Genomic DNA, 21330 nt, shown 5'->3' with positions numbered 1-21330 from the left:
ATATTTTCAATGTGAATGAGTCATTTTTATTGACACTTGCCAGTGGAGGGCTTAGCAGCAAGTCAGTGGAGGAACTAGGATTTATCCTCAGAGACCTAGAGTTTCCATTCTCTCACACAGAAGGCCCTTCCCTGATGGGGACTTAATAGCTCATTAAAAACAGAAGCCTAGAAGCTGGAACTTGACAGAAAGTGACAGTTCTCGGTAAATCTCTCACTCTTCAACTTCTTAATGATGGGGAAATGGACACAGTGTTCCTCAACTTTATAGGTTTCATGGAGGCCCTTCTTTGAACAGGGCACCAGCTCCCCCATGGGACAGTGGACTCCCCCTTGACAGCCATGCTCTGCAGCGCCCTCTGCTGCCTCTTTCTATAGAAAACAGAACTGTGGTTTTCAGCCCAGGATGCCCTGCCTCCCCATCACCATGGTTCCAGCTGCTCGGGTGGGAACAGCCAAAGTCTCGTTTTCATGAACCCTTGAGTTCTCCACCCTCTCTCCCCCAAAACCATGAGCTTAACAATCCACTTGTTACACACCAAAGTGATGAGTTCATTCATTTTCCTGCCACGATGTGGTTTGAAGGGATAAATTGAGGAAGCCTGACAGTGCTGGTAATTCTTTGAATCTTATTTGTAAGCTTTTATATGAACCCAAATTTGTTGAATTCACCTAATAACCTAATAAATGAATGGAATTTCATATATACTCATCCACCCATTAAGTAGAAGTGTCCTTGGAATAGGGTAGAATATGGGCACTTGATATTTTCTGGCTCATGCTTCTTTCCCAAGTATCAGAGGATCTAGACTTTGGAAGAATTTTTCTTTCTCCCTAATCCTATTTCATAGTAATGATAATTCTTATTAGATTGAGGTTATTAATCTCTATTCTACAAATGGCCATGCAGTGAATGTTCTTAGAAAAGGGCTTCCAACCCAGCTTTATTACATTTGTTTCCTATGGATTTTTTTTAGAGCTTGTGCTGGTCCAACCATACATACTTGTTTGATTCTACTTGTGACCCATTCCACACATCTGTGAGTCATTCAGTAGGGTTTAAGAAGAAAGCACATATTTGAAGAATGGGTGATGAAATCCAGCTTCAGGCAGGTGATTAATTCACAATTTTTGATGCTTGCTACCAACCTCACAAACTCAACACATTTTGAATGAACTTTCTAGGGTATCATTCAAAGCCCAATATCTCTGACATGCAGTCACTAACTTTCTGGGATACATCTAGTGACAGGGAGTTCCATACCTTAAAAGATGGACCATTTGTCTCTGTTTTTTTGTTGTTGTTGACAAAATATGAGTAACACTCTCAGATGAACAATCCAAACCTAACTTTTTTGATATTATTTACTTATGGACTTGATAAACTCAACCACAGATTTGGAAATGGGAGGTCTTTTGAGGGTGACTTGCCTATAATTGGGCCCAACCTGAGCTCCATCTGAACCAGCATCTGTCCACTGCAGCAAAGAGATGTGTGACCAGCAGAATGCCTTTACCATGTGTCCCCTGTGTGACAAGTCCTGTGACTACTGGAACCTCAGCTCAGCCTGTGGGACTGCACGGGCCAGCCACCTGTTTGACAACCCTGCCACCGTTGTCTTCTCCATCTTCATGGCTCTGTGGGGTAAGTGGGTCATAATGCAGCTTATATGGGGACTCTCTGTAGAGCTATCAAGCTCTAAAAATGGCCATGCAGTGAATGTTCTTAGAAAAGGGCTTCCAATTCATAGTCTTCAGTTTGCTCTCTTTAGTAGATTTTTTTTTTCATATCTCAAGAAGCTTTTTAAGGACAATTTCTTTCTCTTCTTTACTCATTCTGATGAACAGAAAACAAAAATATCCTTCATGACCTTACCTGTTTTCTCTTAGATACAGTAATGTCAACCCCATACTGGCCTCATGTATGATTTCATGATTTGAAAGCACCTATCATACCCATGGGATCCTCTAGGCACATTTCCTTAGTCATGTAAAATCATAGATGTTGTGCTGTGTAAGACACAGAGTAGTGCTGTAACCCCTGTGGTTAGATAGTTTGCTGGTGGTAAAAGTGGGCTAAGATATGGCCTCCTGACCCCAGGCTCAATGCTATATTTAGGACACCATGAATATAGACTGTAGAGATTTTATTGAGTACCAGAGTGGTGTTTTCTGTATTTCCACCAGAGAGATTTGAGAAGGAAAGAACAAATAGTTTCTTCACTTTCCTCTTCCTCTTTTCCCCCGAAGAGTATCAGGGTAACAAACTTGCTCTGAGCCACACTTATCAGATCACGAAAACACACACACACACACACACACACACACACACACACTCACACACTCACTCTCACACACATACACACTCCCAGTCTTAAAAACTAACCTGGAACAACCACCCATGGTAACTGAATGTTTCTAAAATGACACACCCATGTGTATTTTCAAAAGGACAAAGTCAACATGTTTCAGTCCATTTGAGTAGCCACCTGCTCTTTGCTCATCATTGAATGTGCAGACTCCTAATGCTCCCACAGGATCACAGACCAGCAGGACCTCCATCCTGCTTTAGAAGCTGCTTGATTTATCACTGCCTCCGCAGGGTCTGGAGGACATGCCAAGATGGGGCCCTGAGTCACACATCCCTAAAAGTGTGAGAAGGAGGAGAGGGAGAGGTCTGTTCTCAGTAGTGCTGGAAGAACAGGAACACAAACTTTCTCCATTCCCTGTGGGGATCTGTACTTGGGTGGAGACAGAACTTAGCTGGAAAAAAATCCTGCGTGGCTAAGCCACCACAGAAAACTTCCAAGGGGGCACGCTGGTTTCCAGGAAGAACACCAGCTTCCCAAGAGCACATGGGAAGTCCAAAATAAAAGCAGTAAACAGCAGGAAATGGCCATACAGCTCTGGAATTGTCTACAAGAAGGGTCAGGAGAGCTAAGAGAAGTTGGTCTTGTTGTCTGGTAGGTCATGGGCAGCTCTGTGTCTCTTCATCAAGCAGGGCATCTTGTAATTACCCTGAGATCCACTTGAACTGAGTTGGAACCTGGAATACACATTAGTTTTCTGATATATTACAACCCTAATTCCCAATAATTCATCTTGTGGATACTACCACCACTGAGTAGCTAAAACATAATGACTCTGGGCCCATGATCCCTCAAGAACCTTCCTAGGACACATAATATCTGGTAGAGAATTGTGATTTTTTCACTTGTATTTTATGGGTTTAAGCCCCAACAAGTGTCTTTTGTGTTTCCTCAAAAGCCATGATGAGCAGATACCTCCACCCCTTCTAAGATCCTCAATCATTTACTGCCTCCACCTCTGCAAAATACAAAGAGGGTGGGATTGGGCCCAGGCTTCCTGGCTTTGGAGAGGTTTTTATTTTTTTTAACAGCCTTGTTGTGTTTTATGTGATCATGTATTTGGTTACAGCAGCCAAGAGCCCTAGGCATGATTGCCTACAAATTACAATTAAAAATTATAGCAATGCTTCTCATTATCATGATTATTATGATTAGTGGTGTTGTGTTGGGTGGGCCTGGGCCAGGGTCCAGGTCTGCCAGGAATAGACTTATGAAGAAGTGGCTCTGTGTAGAGCTGTCTTTGTGGCAGTGAGGATGAAGTTTGTGGAAACTCGGGGTCTTGATGATACTGGTCTTGAGGATACTCCCATCCTGATCAGCAGGATGGGAGTCTGCAGGAAACTTCAGGTACACCTGCTGTAGTCTGGCTTTAAACTCCAAGAAACTTTAGGGCAGTGAAGCCCTATTGAAGAGGAAGTAGATAGAGAGGGTTTCTGAAATCTTTTCTGAAAAGAGGTTAAGAACACCAAGTTAGAGGTCAGACTGTCCTCAATGGACGTTCCAAATCTTCTCATCATCTTTGGATTCTGTTGCAAGTACATGTGGACCTAGTCCTTTGTCACTAAAGTTAGTGCTCTTAAAAAGTGGACATACCTCTGTGTCTTAAAATCAATACTCACAACCAGGGTGCCATGCTATCTTGGGCATGTTAATCTTTGAACATCACTTCTATAAATGGTGCAAAACAGTACCTACTCTTTTGTGCTTTTATGCCAAGTGAATGAGATATATGCACAGTAGTTAGCATGATTCTTGGCTTAGAGCATGCACCCAGGAGCTGTGAGCTGCTCTTCCTGGCATGATGGCCTTCCCTTGCCCCCATGACTCCTCTTCCCATTATTGCTTTGCTCCTCTCATGTGATCCCACAGTCTGACTTCCTATTCTCATGGAGACCCTACTTGGTCAGCACTCTGGGCCCTGCTGTATGCACACTCTTCTCAGCACCATGAAGAACAATAGGTAAAGGAAAGACTTTCCCCTGATCTCAGAGTGTCTCCAGGCCAATGTCAGTGTCAAGAGGTCAGGTGGCACTCATGAGAAATACTTCAAATACAAGGGAGGAAAACATATGTACTAGTGTATTCTAATGTAGTTGCAAGTAAATAAATGTAGCTTTAAGTCATCACATGGCCAACTAGTACAGAGGTGTTTGCCATTCCCAGTTCTGTGCTCTGCCCAAGTTAAACATGGACAACCATGAGCCCAGGAAGAGTTGATAGCCCTGATAGAGCACAGCAGACCTGACAGCAATCAAGCCCAGCATGCAGTGAGGTCTGCGTAGGTCCCTACCAGGGATAGTGTAGAGCTGGAGGGATGACCTTGGGGAGTATTACATTCCTTCCCTTTCCTTTTGTGCTGTGACCAAAAGGACAGTATGAGTGTGGAGAAAGAGGAGACTTGGACTGACTGGGGATGGGAGGAGGCAGGAAACCTGAGGATAGGATAGGATAGGAGAAGGGTACATTCTGCATAAATTGGGGGTGCAGAGGACAGTGAGGAGCTTAGCAGCAATGCGGGCATGAGGTATGTGTTGATAAATAGTGGGAGATTTCATTTTAGAGGAGTGGGTCAGATTTTCATGGTCCTGACATCCAGAGAAGACTTAGATCATAAGGAGCCACTGAAAGTTTATGTAGGGGAGTGTTGGCATTCTCCCACTTTTCACTGCCTAAATCCCATTGCTGGCTAAAGCCCAACTCATGCCTCCTCTGACAGCTAACATTCCTCTTTTGCATACCCATAGTTTTCTGTCTGTATCATTCTTAAGTCTCTGTTATTTTTATGCCTTGTATTATAGTTGTTTACAATCTATCTTTATAGACTGCAAACAACTTGAAAGCAAAATCTGCATCAGATTTACCTCATCTCCTCCACAATGTCTAGAACAGTGTTTTGTACATCACAGATACCTTAATTGGGGGTATTATTTTTGCAGGATTAGAAATCCACTCAGGCTTGCTTAAAACACAGAGATTTATTGTAAGATAGCAAGAGGCAAACTCAAGAATGTAGGAAATGAAATATAGCCAGGCTTCCTGGGAACTGGAGCTGGGGAAGGAATCAGAAACCAGAGCCTTCCCTCCTTTCTCAGGTGCTGTGTGGTTTCTCTCATCTCTGCTTCTCTTTTTCTTTCTTCTTTTCAGTATTCTAAAGAGAGACTCTGACTAGTCCATCAACAGAACCTAGATCAGGTGTTCAATCCTGGTAGGACCAGCTTTGACCATAGGGTTGTAGTAGGTAGCAAGCTTTGCCTAGAGCATGTTGTGTGTACCCTTGGAAAAGCCACGGGCAAACTGACAGAAGGGTTGGGATGGTAGACAGACGTTCTACAGATCTTTTCTGAACAAATGAAAAAATGAGTGAATTCTACTTATAGAGATTATGCTACATAGGTTGAGTCTCCAGACTCTTGAGTCAGATAGAACTGTTAAGAGGCTGTTACATCATCTCAGAATCAGATGATTATGGCTAATAGAAAGGAAGTGGTGCTGGGGACAGAAAGAAAGAGATGAAGGAGAGAGATGCTGACGAAGGTTCAGGAAGAATCCATGCATAGGCAAGATGAGGCTGGTCAAAAGGCTACAAATCCCTCCATTTTTATTTTCTTCAATCTTCCATCTTTCTTTAATTAAAAAAAAATTATTTATTTATTCTAATTTGTTATATATGACAGCAGGATGCATTTCAACTCATAGTACACATATAGAGCAAAATTTTTCATGTCTCTCTACAAAGTAGAGTCACACCATTTGTGTCTTCATACATGTCCATGTAATCATGTCCATCTCATCCCACCATCTTTCCTACCCCATGCCTCCTCCCTACCCCTCCCTCCCCTTTGCCCTATCTAAAGTTCCTTCATTCCTCCCATGCTCCCCCTGCATCCCCATTATGATCAGCATCCACATAGCAAAGAACACATTCAGCTTTTGCGGGGTGGGGGGGATTGGCTTACTTTGCTTAGCATAATATTCTTCAACTCCACCCACTTACCTGCAAATGCCACGATTTTATTCTCTTCTAATGCTGAGTAATATTATATTGAGTATATCTACCACAGTCACTTTATCCACTCATCTACTGAGGGCATCTAGATTAGTTTCACAATTTAGCTATTGTGAATTGTGTTGCTACAAACATTGATGTGGCTGTGTCCCTGTAGTATGTTGTTTTAAAATCCTTTGGGTATAAACTGAGGAGTGGGATAGCTGGGTCAAATGGTGGTTACATTTCAAGTTTTCCAAGGAATCTCCATACTGCTTTCCAGATTGGTTGCACCAATTTGCAGTCTCACCAGCTATGTATGTACTTGCCTTTTTCCCACATCCTCACCAACATTTATTGTTGTTTGTTTTCTTTTTTTTATTGGATGTTCACAACATTACAAAGCTCTTGACAAATCATATTTCATACATTAGAATCAAGTGGGTTATGAACTCCCATTTTTACCCCAAATACAGATTGCAGAATCACATCGGTTACACATCACATTTTTACATACTGTCATATTAGTTACTGTTTTCTTAATAACTGCCATTCTTACTAGAGTGAGATGAAATATTAGAGTAATTTTGATTTGTGTTCTCTAATTTCTAGATATGTTGAACATTTTTTCATATATTTGTTGATTGTATATCATCTTCTGAGAAGGGTCTATTCATTTCCTTGGCCCATTTACTGATTGGGTTATTTGATGTTTTTGGTGTTACATTTTTTCTTAATTTTGTAGGATCAAATCTATCTTTTTTCTCATAATTTCGAAGTAGGGAAAGGGGTGTGTATGAGTGTGTCCCTTTAATATAGCCACACACTGTATAATGATGTTTTGATCAATAAAGTACTACTTATACAATGGTGGGCACATAAGATTGTATGACCTAGTGACACCATAGCTGTTTGTGTACATATACCCTATGATGTTCATACATTGACACAATTGCCTAATGCCTACTTCTCAGAATGTTTCCCTTCCTTATTAAGTGACACATGACTGTGTATCTACAGACCATTCAAGGATGTGGAATATTTTAAGAAGCTCAGCTAGAAGTGGGAGACAGGGGCTAAGATTTAAAGAAAGCTTATAAATGTAAAATCTATATAATGTATCCCCTACCTCCACTGGTGAAAGTGAAAAGGCTATTCATAATCCACCCTTCAAAAATAATTGAATTTTTTCTTTTTTTTTAAAGCTACCATGTTTCTGGAAAACTGGAAGAGACTACAGATGCGACTAGGCTATTTCTGGGATCTGACTGGTATAGAAGAGGAAGAAGTGAGTTCCCTTGTGTACTTCTCTGGGCCCTTGATTTGCTTTAACCCTGGAAATAGACTATCTTCTGTAGGATAGCCATGGATGTTTGCTGTCTCATCAGCCAGCCCTATCTGGGTCACATAGTGGCTGCTTTTGCAGGATGGCTCCATGGGCTAGAGCATGGTTGATAGGCATTGAGGCAGAAGGTTCAAGGGTTCCTTCTTCCTTTGAGCTGTAAGACATTGGGCTAATGCATAGTCATATGTACCAGGACCCTACTCTGGGAAAAGAGATGGCATAAGATGCAAGAGGCAAGAGGCAGACTTGAGAGCATGAAGCCAGAGAATAGGAATCACTCCTATGTAGCCCAGAGCTGAAGTGTGTCAGAATGCCTCTGTGGGCCTACTGAGGGCCACTGGAGAGGCATGGGGGCTGCGCCAGCCCATTGATACCTGAGGACAAAGATAGACCTCTTAACTACTATGATGTGAGGTGGAACTCTGTGTGTGAAACTGGAAGGTGAGCTTGAGAGTAAAGGATAGATTCTTCTAGAATTGAGTCTTCTGGGAAGATGATTTTTAAAAATGTTTTTACTAGTTCATTCGAGTTATACTAATAGTGGAGTTCTTTTGACATTGCCATACATGCATGGGATATAATTTGCTCCGTGGATTTTGATCCCCAGTACTTCAACTTTCTCTCCCTTCTTCCTTAAGAGGTAAAGTGTTCCCCTTCCATCACTCCCACCTCTACTCCCTTCCCCTTCCCCTTATTTCTTTCTATCTATCTATCTATCTATCTATCTAATTTTAATGAGTGCTTTATAGATATAGATGAAGGTAGACTTCACTGTGGTATATTCATATATGTATGCAGCATAATCTGGTGACTTTCATTCTGCAGTTCCTCCTTTCCAGTCCTTCCTCCCTCCTCCTCAATCCCCTTCTTCTACTCCACTGATTTTTCTATTTTTATGGATTCCCCTCAGCCACCCTGCTTCTTCCCCCCTGATTTAGTTCAAGTTTCCACATGTGGGAGAAAAGGGAGAAATCATTGGATCCTTTACTTTCTGTGCCTGTCGTATTTCACTTAGCATGATGTTCTCCAGTGCCATCCAATGGCAGATGTTGTCATCTCATTCTTCTTTATGGCTGAGTAAAAATCCATTGTGTGTATAGACCACAGTCTCTTTATACATTTGTCTGTTGATGGGCTTCTGTGCTGGTTCCATAATTTGGCTCTTGTGAATTGTGCTGCTATAAATATTGATATGTCTGTGTCACTATAGTATGCTAATTTTATTTATTTTGGAAGAGGACTTAAAGTATGTCAACAAATCAGCCTCTCCTCACAGCTCTTTTGAGAGCTAGTTCCATAGTCTTGATGCTGGTGAGGTGATGATGGACAGTGTGTCATGATTGCTCATGGTTATCCTCCTTCCTCAGACAGCAACCTCACTTAGCTTTCTATTCCCTCTTCTTTCCCTTCCAAGCTCAGTTAGCTCCCTCTGTGGTGACCATTACAACTTTCAAGAGCTACTGATATCACAGGCCACCATGGGCAGGAAAGCAAATATGAATATTGGAGTGGAACTTCCAGTACTTCCAATATGATGGATGAAGTGCTGGGAACTGTGACTAGAGGACTAGGAAGCACTTTGAGTTATCTGAGTCCTCACTTGCAAAGGCTGGCTATAAGCCATAGGTGGCTGCATGGAGAGTGAATCTTTTCCTCACTAACTGATGTTTTCTGCCTTGAACTGGGGACCACTGGCTTTGTGGTCCTGATGTTTTATAAGCAAGAAAAATGAAACCTCCAATTTAGTATTGTTTCCACGCCTCTGTATTCCCAAGTCTAGTGTATTTCATTTCTTCTCTTTAATGCTCTAATTAGTCCCAGTTGCCTTTGAACAGATGAGCTGAGAAATAGTAGGGCCTGCAGGACAGTTGCATGGAATGAAATCTGCAATAATGTAGATTTTCCCCAGTTAAAATTGGTTTTCAATTGATTGAGCCCCATCCACCCATCCTATATGTTAAGCATAGGCCCTGAAATTAACACCACCATGGATTCTGTGACAAAAAAGAATGTCCATGTGGATTCTGCCTTTAGAGAGGGATTCAAATCAGTCAGGAGAATAATAAAGCAATTGCATTTCTCAGAGATAAATGCCTGAACTGGTGCTCCCAACAGAAAGAGTTACAGGAATTAGTTTGGTGTGGGTGATCTAGTGGGGACATAATTGTCCTGTTGGTCCCATTTTATTCAGCTAAAATATGTCAAGATATACAGAGAGGGTGGGTGGGGAGGGAGAAGGAGGGAATGTGGTTTATCGTGTGGGGAGGTAAACAGGGAATAGGTCTTACTCTCCTAATTCTAGGGAGTAGGATGTCTTCAAGGAAGAGAAGAAATACCCTGGGATCCAAGTCTGTGTGGGCTAGAGATAAGCTAAGTGTGTCTGCTAAGTAGAGCTGAAGAAGCCAGAACATCTCCCTGTTAAAGAAGAAAAGTAAACATACTTGCACACAAAGAAGCATCAGTTATGACTCAATGTCCTGAAATCTCTGTAACAGGTTCCTGGCAGGAGTGGAATTATAATTCATTTTTTCCATATAGCCAGATTTCCTGTTTTTCTGTTTAACCCAATGATCCATGGTAAGTTCAGGTATGTGATTAAGGAACTCTTGTGTAGGCTGAGGGGCCTGACCACAACTGGGTTTATCTGTTTCTTTATCTGGGGCCTAATGTTCCTAATGGGATCTCTATGTGAGGTTTCTACTGGTTGGTTCAGCATGCTTGGTGTAGCCCACAAGTGGACAGCCCAGGGTCAACATGAGAGAGGAATGGAGGTCAACCTTTTTTCTGTTAATGCATTTCTATTTTGGACTATAATATCAAGCACACCTAAAAATCCAGTCCAATTTTGAGCATATCCATTAAGTACCTGCTCTGCATCAGATTTTGGTATGGGGTATGAAACTACCTTAGGAACAATCTCTTTGATCTCCAAAGGGTTGCATCCCTATATCTGGTCTATAAATATTTAGAATAGAATGGAAAACATGTAGGAGACTTTCCTTCTGGCTAATGTAAAAAGAGAAAAAAGAGAAAATGCTTTTTTTAAAATTTTTAAACAGGGTTTTGAAAACTGGTTGAATTTTAATGGGCAGCAAAGGGAAGGGGGGGCACCCATGAGGAGACAACAGTAAGCAGGAGCCCAGGAAAACTAGGAGTATAGAACAGAAAAAGCAAGATCACTAGAAAAGTCCTGTTGGCTGCAGGAGACAGGGATTGGGATGCAATAGGGAACAAAGGAACACGTATGTGTTTTGGCCAGGCTGGTGACCAGGTCTGGGTGGGCACTGATTTCTTATCATCTACTGTAGGTCATGGGAATGGATAAAAGGCAGGCTAGGAAAGGTATGTGTGACTTATATCTGATTCCTAGAACTTATATGAAGCATTGTATGTCGAAGTACACACATCTAAATGTGGGACAAAAGAAAGGCAGATAACATTGGGTGTTGGGGAGAGGGAGGCAGGTGTCCTGAAAAGCCATGGTTAGAAGCTTTTTCTATTTTAATTAGATTCCTTTTTTCAGTACCAGAAATACTCCCAAGCCTAGCTATTTGGAACTCAAGGTGTTATTCCTCCCTGTGGTATTCACTAGCACTTTCCTACTCAGAAGAAGAAGAGTGCTAACACACATATAGACCAAAGCCCATTCTTCACCTTTGGTCCTTCTCCCATGGGTGTCCCCAGCATATTGCACTCCCCATCCCCCACCAGAGAAGCGGAACAAGCACATGGGCTCAAGTCCATCTGGTCAACCTGAATGCAGACAGAAGATTGAGATTGCTTTCTTATGAGAGAAGGGAAAGAGGCAAGCAGCCAGGCCCCAGAGCCCACTCACTGGTCCAGTACAGTCCCAGTGTCGGGATGTTTTTATGGACATCACCAAGGGACTTGTTGAAGGACTCCTTCGGGCCCTGGATGACTTCCTTGCAGGGAGGCCTCTCATGCCTGCCCATCCCTCTCTGTCCCACCCCTCACCTATCACATGGAGCCACCTTTTCTCTCAGGAAGCATCACCCTCCTCAGCTTGGCGTCCCCAGACTCCCCGGTCTGCTTCTTTCTTCTGTTGTTCTTATTCTCTTATCCCCATCAGCTGGTTTCTCCTTTCTGGCACAGCTTTCTTTCTGTTTCCTCTACTTGAAGATAAGCTGTATGGTAGGAGGGGCTGGGTCTACAGGGTCAATGCAGTAGTGTTGCCAGTGCTTCGAAAAGAACTCAGAATGTAGTAGGTGCTTGATAACTCCTTGTTGAGGACATTTGTTGAAGCATCTTTAGATTTACCTCTTCAGATCAGCCAAAGGTGGTTCTGAGATGGCCTGAGTTCTTTCTCCAGATGGAAATAGTTCCCAGTAGTTGGTGGGAAGGATTATGTATTTGTGATAAGTCGACATCAGATTACCCACCCAGGGAAGTTGTGTTTGGGGATGGTTGGGTTAATCTGCCCTTGGCTGGATGTGTCAAAAAAGTCCTTACAGGCTTAGATTCTGCTCTGATCAGGAGTTTTTGAAGGATTTTAAAACCTCACCAGAGCTGCTTGACAGCAAACAGGGAGATCCTTGCCTAATCTATCTCAGCAGATTGAAGGACACCTTGGCTCTGCTTTGAGTTTCAGACTCTTGTCCATGTGCTGAAAAGCTAGACTTGTTCTAAATAGATAGGAGAGATCTGAACTGGTCCCCAGCATGGGGTGAGGTGGGCCAGAGCTACAACTGTATCCCTCTATAACAACTAGAGGGATACAAGGAAACTCTGTGTGGTATCATAGCATGTTTTGGAAAGCCAGAAACTGGTGGGAAACATCCTATCAGTCTATCAGGAGGGTCTTTTTCAGCCCCTTTGCAGGTTTATAATTCATATTTTGACACTCACCAGAAGTTTATCCTGCAGTTTAAATTAAAATATTTCATTGGAATAATGTAGGAAAGAAAGTGACCAAATTTTAGGGCCCAAGGAAGAAAACTTTGAACCAAATATCTTTACAGCATTTCTCAGAGCTTTATAAATTACTTATTGTGTCTCTTGGAAAGATGATACATTGAGCGGTATTTTCCAATATTTTGGATGCTAAAAATCACTTTTTAGCTAAAACTCTCTTGGAACACACCTTGGAAAATACTGTGTGGGAGAATGGATGAAGGTGAGAGACAGAATCCAATGAACTTCACCAGCATTTCAAGAATTCTGTGTTTTCCGCATGGTACCAGTTTGTGAGAAACACAACATGATATAGAGCAGGTAGCCAAACCTTATGTTAGGATAAGAAGATGCTTGCAAGCCAAACAGCTAGGAAATAAGAGACAAATATGTAATCAAGAGCTACAGTGTGTGGTGTAAGTTATAAAACTCAAGGAATTTGGAGAGGGAGGAGACCCTGGCTAGCCTGTAGGTATGTTGCAACAGTCAAGAGAAGGGCTCCTGGATGGGACTGACCAACCCTGGAAGACTGGCTGAGATGGAGGACCCTCTAAAGCCTGTGAACAGCGTCACCTACTGTCCTGTCATACTTATTAGTTACATGGTTTCTCCAACATCATGACTTGCCTTGGGAAAACCAGAGACAGGTCAGGAGCCTATGTTATTGACCTCTGGAATCTCTGACATGCAGGCAGTGATAAGAAAATGTGTGTTCTCTGAACAGCCAAGTCCACTGAGAGCCAGCACCCGAATCCCTAGGAGTAAATGAGGCAGGAACGTGAAGTCCTCGTACCTCTTGATATTTGTCCTGGAACTGGAAGCTGCAGGGAAGGCCTGCCAATGAGGCCAGGTGTACACTGTTAAATTCCCTTTGAAGTGACTCATGCATCTTCCTGCCCCAGCATCTGCACTGATTTGATTTGACCATGGTTCTCTTGATGAGTTAGGTGCTCTTTCGTATGCCTGGTGACTCACTATGCAGGTCTGTATGGCTGGATGGCCCAGCGATGTCTCTTGAGCATTGATGTACTTGCCAATGAGTTACTCACCTATGCTGTGCAGGAAACAGGTTCAGGCAAGTGAGTTTTAAGATTCCCTGTGGTCAGTGTTGACTTTGATGTTTATTGGTCGCCATTTTAGCTTACAGAATAATGGAATGGGGAAGAAGTGTTGTTGTTGTTGCCCTAACTCCCAGCTGTGGGGGCACATCTGTTTCTCCAGCTGGGATTTGACTCCTTGGAATTTTGAGGTCTGAGGATAGCTAGTGGGATGACCAGGTGTATGCCTCTGCCTTTGTCAAACTGCTATGCAAAGCACGTGGCTTCTCTTTGTGTCAGCTGCCCAGTTAACATTTCCTCTCTCCTTTCTCAACACCGGTGCCATTCCCAGGAGCGTGCCCAGGTTTGGTTTTCAGTGTGACAAAAAGTGTCATGTGTCCCCTCTGGCCCTGTGTCTTCCACATTGTGTTCCTGGTCTAGACTTTTTTGTGATTGTGTGTGGTGTGGCAGTTCATGTACAGTAACATCCAATCCTAAACCCTGACTTTGATGTACTCCATGTGTCTGGCTATAACCCGGAGGCCAAGGTCATCGTTCTTCCTATTTACTAACCGCTCTCTGACTCTTTGGTTTAGGAACACTCCCGGCCTGAGTATGAAACCAGAGTTCGAGAAAAGATGCTAAAGGAGAGCGACAAGTCGGTCGTGCAGAAATTGGAAACAAATATGACTGAGTCCGAGGATGAGGTAAGATGCTGTGCTGATTGCTCATTGTCCTCTTTATCTGTTAAGATCCTGTTGTCATGGTATCTGGACCGTCTTAGTGAAGGGAGACTGGGCTGTGAGAGGGAGTTATGTGGGACTGGATCAAGTGAGAGCCTGGCATCTCCCCTCATCCTGCAGCGGGAACTCTTGGGTAGCAGGCTCTCTCCCTGACTGGATCCATCCCTTTCCTGGTGGTTCTTACTGTCTGGTCAATACCCACTGCATACTAGCTCTGGGGTCATCAGGGTGTGCGGGGTGTTTAGGACAGGCACCTCTTCTGGAGAACAGACAAAGAGGTCAGGTTGGGGGAGAAAGAACGGTCTCCAGCCTGGCTCCTCTGGGTACCATCACCTGAGCATTGAATAATGGTAACCACCACTAACAAGCCCCACACTGGCAGCTAGCCCTTACAGAAGGCTTGCTGTAGGCTGGGCACTATTCTAAGGGTACTATATTATCTTGTTTATTTTCACAGTAAATCCATGAGGCTCGTACTATTGTTATGTAAATAAAAACTAATGGAAAAAACGTTATATCTACAGATTGAGTCATTTTCCAGAGGTCACGCAGTCAGTAAAAGGTTCTAACCTGGGTCTATGCATCCAACCAGTAGTCACACTGCCTCCTAAATGGAGGGGGAAATCAAAGGATGAAGCAAGAAATGGCTCTTAGGGCTAACAGAAGCAAATTCATGCTTGTATTTGGTTGAGGTTTTTTCATAATGTTCCTAACATTTCATTTTTCTGGGTGGGCTTCCAAAAGTAGGAATGTGACGGTGAGCATGTCTTCAGAGTCACATTTCTGAGCTTCGGAATTTGCTGTGATCTGTAAATACTCTTGGTGTGCGAGTGTATGTGGGGAACACTCTTTGGTAGTACCTGTCTCTTAGTGCCACCCTCCTTTGAAATCTAAAGAGTATGTGTGTGGTTTTGTCTTTCTTCAATCTGATTTCTGAAAAAAGTTAAGATCGAAAAATCTGTTTGTTTTTTACATGTCTTTTCTCCATCTTGGATTTGAATTCGAATTTCGTTTTATTTTACATCCTTTCAGTTGGAACCATTCATTTTGATGTGCAAATTTATACAAGTAACAAAACAGAAGTGTGTAGTGTTTTTGAGCCCAGAATACCAGCATTTTTCAAAACAAAACAGGAAATAGAGAGGGTGGACCTCTGAGTTATTTTTTTCCTAGACAAAGAACACATCCAAGACCACCAATTATTCAGGGAAATAATGAATTCATACTCAGGAAAGACTAATCATTGCAGCTACCCTCATCAGAAAGCAAGCATTCTGTGTTCTGTCAGCTTCGGCAACTCCATGCAGCCTTCTTCCTCCACCGAAGAGCAATATACAATGGATAATTTTATGGAAATCACATGTAACTTTTATTGACCACTGACTCATTTAATTTTAATTCCATCGATGGGAATGCCAAAGAGCTGGAATTGCGTACATGGAGGCTGTGGTTCTAATATAAACATTGCTTGGATATATATGCATGATAGGTCAAATAACTTTCAGGAAACATGAATAATTAAAAAACATCTGAATGCATTATGAATGATACATATGTTTATGTTTTAGCATTCAACATCTATTTTCATTACACTATTGAGAATGCAAAGCTCAAAGCATCTAATGCCTTATAGGCCCTGGGAGGAAATGACCTTCCCAATAAGCAGCAATGTAAGATTAAAATGGCCTAGAATTTCATCATCAGGATCCTTCTTGCATTTCCGCCATTCTCTGATTATTGTAAATGCCTCTGTTCTTGCTGTAAACCTAGCCATTGATGGGAGATAACAATGGAGCACAAATTGCATCTGTTTGGTGAAGGGAAGCAGGTTTCACCTGGGGAACAAGTTGTGGTCAGTGCCCACTGCATAGCAGGGTTCTGGGGCACCCAGGTGTGTGTGACATTTAGGAAAATGTACAGACAGGGGTTAGGGATCAAAGTCTAGCTGGTCACCTTGGATGTACTTCTTTTGTCCTTTGAGAGTCACCTACATTCTGCCTTCATTGTAACCCTGGGGCTGCATGTATTTCCTGCTCTCTTACTTTTCTTTCTGTTGAGTGTAAAAAGCTATCATTAAAGCCCAGATTGGTAGAGGAACTTCCCCAAGACCACACAGCTAGTTGTAGGGAGGCATGTGGTAATCAAATCCAGTTCTGCTTAATCCCCAAGGACTATTGCTGTCTTTTTTTTTAATTTTAAAGATATCAAGTTCATTTATTTTTAAAATATTTTATTGAGATTTAGTTCTATACTCTTAAAATCCACCCATTTAAAATATACAATTCAGTGGTATTTTGTTTATTCAATGATGTGTCCAACTGTCCCCACAATCTAAATTTAAAATCCCCCTCCTCTAAAATTGTGTACCCTATAGTTGCCAACCCCTGAGCAACAACTAATCTACTTTCTGTCTCTGTAGATTTGCTTATTCTGGATTGTCATGTAAATGAAATCGTTTGGTATGTGGCCTTTAGCTTTTTTCACTTAGGACAGCTTTATATCCATGTCATGGCATATAGAAGTACTTCATTTATTCTTCTTTCTTGACTAGTAATATTCCATTTTTGGATATGCCTCCTTTTATTTATCCATTTATCAGTTGATGGATATTTGAGTGGTCTCTGTATTTTGATTATTATAAATAATGATGCTATGAACACTTCTGCCTGGTTTTTGTTTGACTATATGTCTTCATTTCTCTTGGGTAAATGCCTAGAAGCAGAGTCATATGTTGAGTCTATGCTTAACATTTTGAAGAACTATTGTACTGATTTTTGAAGTAGCTGTTTTATTTGATATTCTATCCAGCACCATATGAGGCTTCAATATTTCCACATCCTTCCCAACAATTAATAGCTGTCTTTTAAATTTTATTCATTGTAGTAATGTGAAGTGGTATTTCATCGTGGTTTTAATTTGCATTTCCTTAACAACCAATGTTCAAGTGCTTAGTGGTAGTTCATATTCTTTGTAAAAAACGTCTATTCAAATCCTTTCCCCATTTAAAAAAATGTATTAATTGACTATTTTCAGGTTATAAGAGTTCTTTATATGTTTTGAACACCAGTATTTTGGGAGATAATATAATCTACAAATGTTCTAATTCTGTAGATTATCTTCATACTTTATTGATGATATCATTCAAAGCCCAAAAGTTAAATTTTGAAGTAGTTTAGTTTATCTATTTTTCCTTTTGTCACTTGTACTTTTCTTATATCTAAGAAATTATTACCTAGCTCAATGTCATTGATATATTCCTAGGTTTTTCCCCAGAATTTTAAAGTTGTAATACTTATAGCTAGGTCTTCGATCCATGTTGAATTAAATTTTGTGTATTATATAGAGGAGTCCAAATTTATTTATTTATTTTTTGCATGTGGATATTCACTTGTTCAAGCACTATTGTTAAAAAAGTTTATTTCCCCTTTGAATTACCTTGACACACTCATATGCACTCAACCATAAATGCAAGAGTTTACTTCTAGACAATAAATACATTCCATTGATCAATGTTTGTCCTTATGCCATACCACATTGTCTTGATTATTGCACCTGTGTAATAAATTTCGAGGTTGAGAAGTACAAGTCTTTTGACTTTGTACTTTTTTTTCCCAAAATTGTTTTGACAATTTTGGATGCCTTGCATCTCCATATGAATTTCATGATCAGCTTATAAAGAAGGAGAAGAAGGAGGGCAACTGGGGAGAGAGGAGGAGAAGGAAAAGGAGGAAAGAATAAGGAAGAAGGAAGAAGAAAGAGTAAAAGTGGAGGGGGAAAGAGTAAGGAAGAAGAAAGAGTAAAGGAGGAGGAGAAGGGAAGAAGGAGAAGGAGCAGGAGAAAGAGAAGGAAGAGAAGAAAAGAAAAGGATAATAATAATAATTATTATTATTATTTGGAATATAGTAGGGATTCAATTGAATCTGTAGATTAATTTGAGGAGTATTTCCATCTTAACAACATAAGTTTTTAAATCTATGAACATGGTATATCTTCCCATTTATTTAGATGATTATTTTTCAGCAATGTTTTATAGTCTACAGTGTACAGGTCTTGCATCTTCTTCTTCTTCTTCTTATCTTATTAATGGATTCCCTAGGATTTTCTATTTACAAGGTCATGTCTTCTGTGAGTTAGAGATAGTTTCACTTTTTCCTTTCTAATTTGGATGTTTTCTCTTTCTTAACTAATTGTCCTGACTAGAATCTTCTGTACAATGTTGAATAGTGGTGGTGAGAGTGGATTTCCTAGTCTTGTTTCCAATGGAATGAGGAAAAAAAAATGTAACCTTTCATCATTAAGTGTGATGTTCACTGTATCCAGTACTCTTATTAGAAAACAAACCTTTCTATGAGATTTCCCTGAGAACAAGTCACATCATATCAACATGATGCTGGCCTGAAATGAAATGTTCTATACTGTAATGAGGTGACAACAACAACTCCATGTTGGGGAGGTACAACGTGGTAAGACTTACAGGTTGGCAGAGGAGGAGTCAGAACCCTAAGGGAGTAATCATGGTGCTTCCTCAGGTCGCTGAGCCTTTCTCTGAGTCTCTTCTGCCCCAGCCGTCATATGGAGAAATTGGATTTTATAGCCTCTGCAGTTTTCAGAGTCAGTGATTTTCTTCGTTGATGTGCAGAAATGTTGGTCATCAACCCATCACCTTGGGAACTTCCCTTATTTATCTTATACATCATAAATTTGGCTATTCTTTTAACTACTCTAATTGACTTTCTAGGTAGTAGGAATAAGAGGAATGTTAATAATGATAACAATCACATTTAGGGAATGTTCTATATGTGTAAGATTCCACAAGTATTTTTTAAGTCTCAAAACCATTTTGATCCCCTGTTTCACAGGTGAGAAAACTGAGGTTTAGGGAGAGAGGTCATTTGCTTGATACAATATGTGGATAGAGTGTGTGCCAGGCAGTCTGACTTGAAAGCGGTGTTCTTAACCCTGAGTTTCTTCACCTCTCAATGTTTTCTTAAACAGATCCTCATATACCCCCTAAAAATCCATGTTTAGTTCTTCCCTAAATTATAGACAGGAAGGACTATGGTGCTTGTTGGAAAGTAGATGAGGGACAAACTGCCACCTTGTGTTAGTGGTTTTGTGTAAATTTTGGTGGAGTGAGGCTCTGTTCCACTGAGGACATCAGGGGTGGTATTAGCTCAATTTGCAGCAAGAGGGTCGACAGACAGTTGGGGAAATTCAGGAATATAGACACAGATATACATTGTGTTTCACAGGAAAAATACGAAGTCTGGAACTATTAATCAAAGAATAGGCTGTTTTTTTTTTCCCCTTCTGTATCAGAAGAAACCTTTTCTGAAATTGCCTGTCCTCAACAGATTTAGAGGTTTCCTGTAGTTTCCCTACTGGACAAGCTTTTTCTCTGTCCATGTAAGATGGCAGAGCCCTAAGTTGAGGCAAGGTGCTAGTGTTGGCAGGACTGAGCAGCTGTGCTGGTCTGGACCTCTTATCTCTTTGACATTTCACTCAGCTCCCTTTAATTCCAACCCTGTCTCTTCTCCTTCCAGAAACTTTGTATTAATTAAGAACAGCCAAACAACAAAGCTCATGCTATGTAGAGCAATAGAGGGGAAAATAATGAGGAACTAATTACAAAAGTGTTAGAAGAAGGGATGCTGAGGCAAGTGGGGTGGTGGTGAAGCAGTGAAGGGTTAGTAACAGTAGGGAGTGGCTTTCACTCTTGGGGCTGGAAGGACTAGAAGGGAGGTGAGGTCACCAGAGTCCAGGAGCCAGGAGATGGAACCCAGCAGGAGGAGCGCTTCTGGAAATAAGGTCTGATGCAGGTAGAGAGTCGGGAGAGATACCATGACTTTCCCCTGCCTGCCCTCCAGGCTCTCACTAGCACCTCCCATTGGCCAAATGTAACCAAAAGTCAGTTGATAAATTATTCTGGGAAATACAGCTTCCAGGGTTAGTGCCCTGATGTTATGGTTTAGATATGAGGTGTTCCCCCCAAAGCTCATGTGTGATACAATGCAAGAGGATATAGAGATGACAGGATTGGGTTATGAGAGCCTGAACCTAATCAGTAAATTCATCCCCTAATAGGGATTAACTGAGTGTTGGCAGGATGTGGCTGGAGTAGGTGGGTCCCTGGGTGCATGCCTTTGGGTTTTATATTTTGTACCTAGTGGGTGGCATCTCACTCTCTGCTTCTTGGAGGTCATGTCCTGAGCCTCTTTCTTCCACCACTCTTCCACCATGATGTCCTGCTTTACCTTAGCCCTGAGGTTTGAAGCCAGCCATCTATGGACTGAGACCTCTGAAACCACGAGCCCCCAAGGGAACTTTTTTCTCCTCTGTGTTGTTCTTGTCAGGTCTTGTGGTCACAGCAGAGAAAATGCTGACTAAAACACCTTTGATGGTAGTACAGTAAGGAAGGACAGTGAGTGAATCTGAGAGCAACTGGCAGAGGACTGGGACGAAGGTCCAGTGTATGTCAGCCTATTGTCACAGATTATTGGCCAGCTGGCTACCTGCTTGGGAGAGCTGAGAGGCTATTGGGGAACAGAGATAAGAAATCGAGAAAAAGCCCAAGTGTGCTTGCCGCTAACGTAATGAACAAATACACAACAGACCATTTCTGAACTACTGAGTATTGGTGTGAAGGAAGAGGAGAGGCGGGAGGGGGAGGCACTGGAATGTCAAAGGTGAAGTCAGATAACCGAAGCCTTCAAAGAAGAGGGAAACCATACTGTTGGGTCAAGATTCAGGGAGCATGGAGCCAGCTGGGGGAGGAAAAATGTGGGTCTTAGAAGAGACTTTTCCTATAAAACATGTCCCTGAAAGGACTTTCAAACAAAAGTCTATTTATTCCCAGGAGTTGCCTCATGGAACTTGTTGTCACCCAAATCTTTGACCCAGGGCGGGTGCAGGCAAAAAAGCAGTCCTCCCCTCTCTGCCTG

The 21330-nt window shown here is 41.7% G+C and overlaps 1 protein-coding gene across 1 annotated transcript in view; it reads left to right on the top strand.

Annotated features, from left to right (window-relative positions):
* The window catches only part of ANO2 (anoctamin 2), a 347356-nt gene that overhangs the window by 176615 nt on the left and 149411 nt on the right, over positions 1–21330 (top strand). The window contains exons 12-14 of the mRNA XM_081309365.1: positions 1484–1644; positions 7559–7641; positions 14243–14353. Of these exons, the coding sequence (XP_081165491.1) occupies positions 1484–1644; positions 7559–7641; positions 14243–14353 (355 nt within the window). The remainder of the gene's footprint in view (positions 1–1483; positions 1645–7558; positions 7642–14242; positions 14354–21330) is intronic.

Source organism: Spermophilus citellus (genome assembly GCF_964194105.1).
Source record: "Spermophilus citellus genome assembly, chromosome: 10".
NCBI lineage: Eukaryota > Metazoa > Chordata > Mammalia > Rodentia > Sciuridae > Spermophilus > Spermophilus citellus.
Note: the sequence above shows the minus strand (reverse complement) of the source record. Positions and strands in the feature narration are given on the sequence as shown.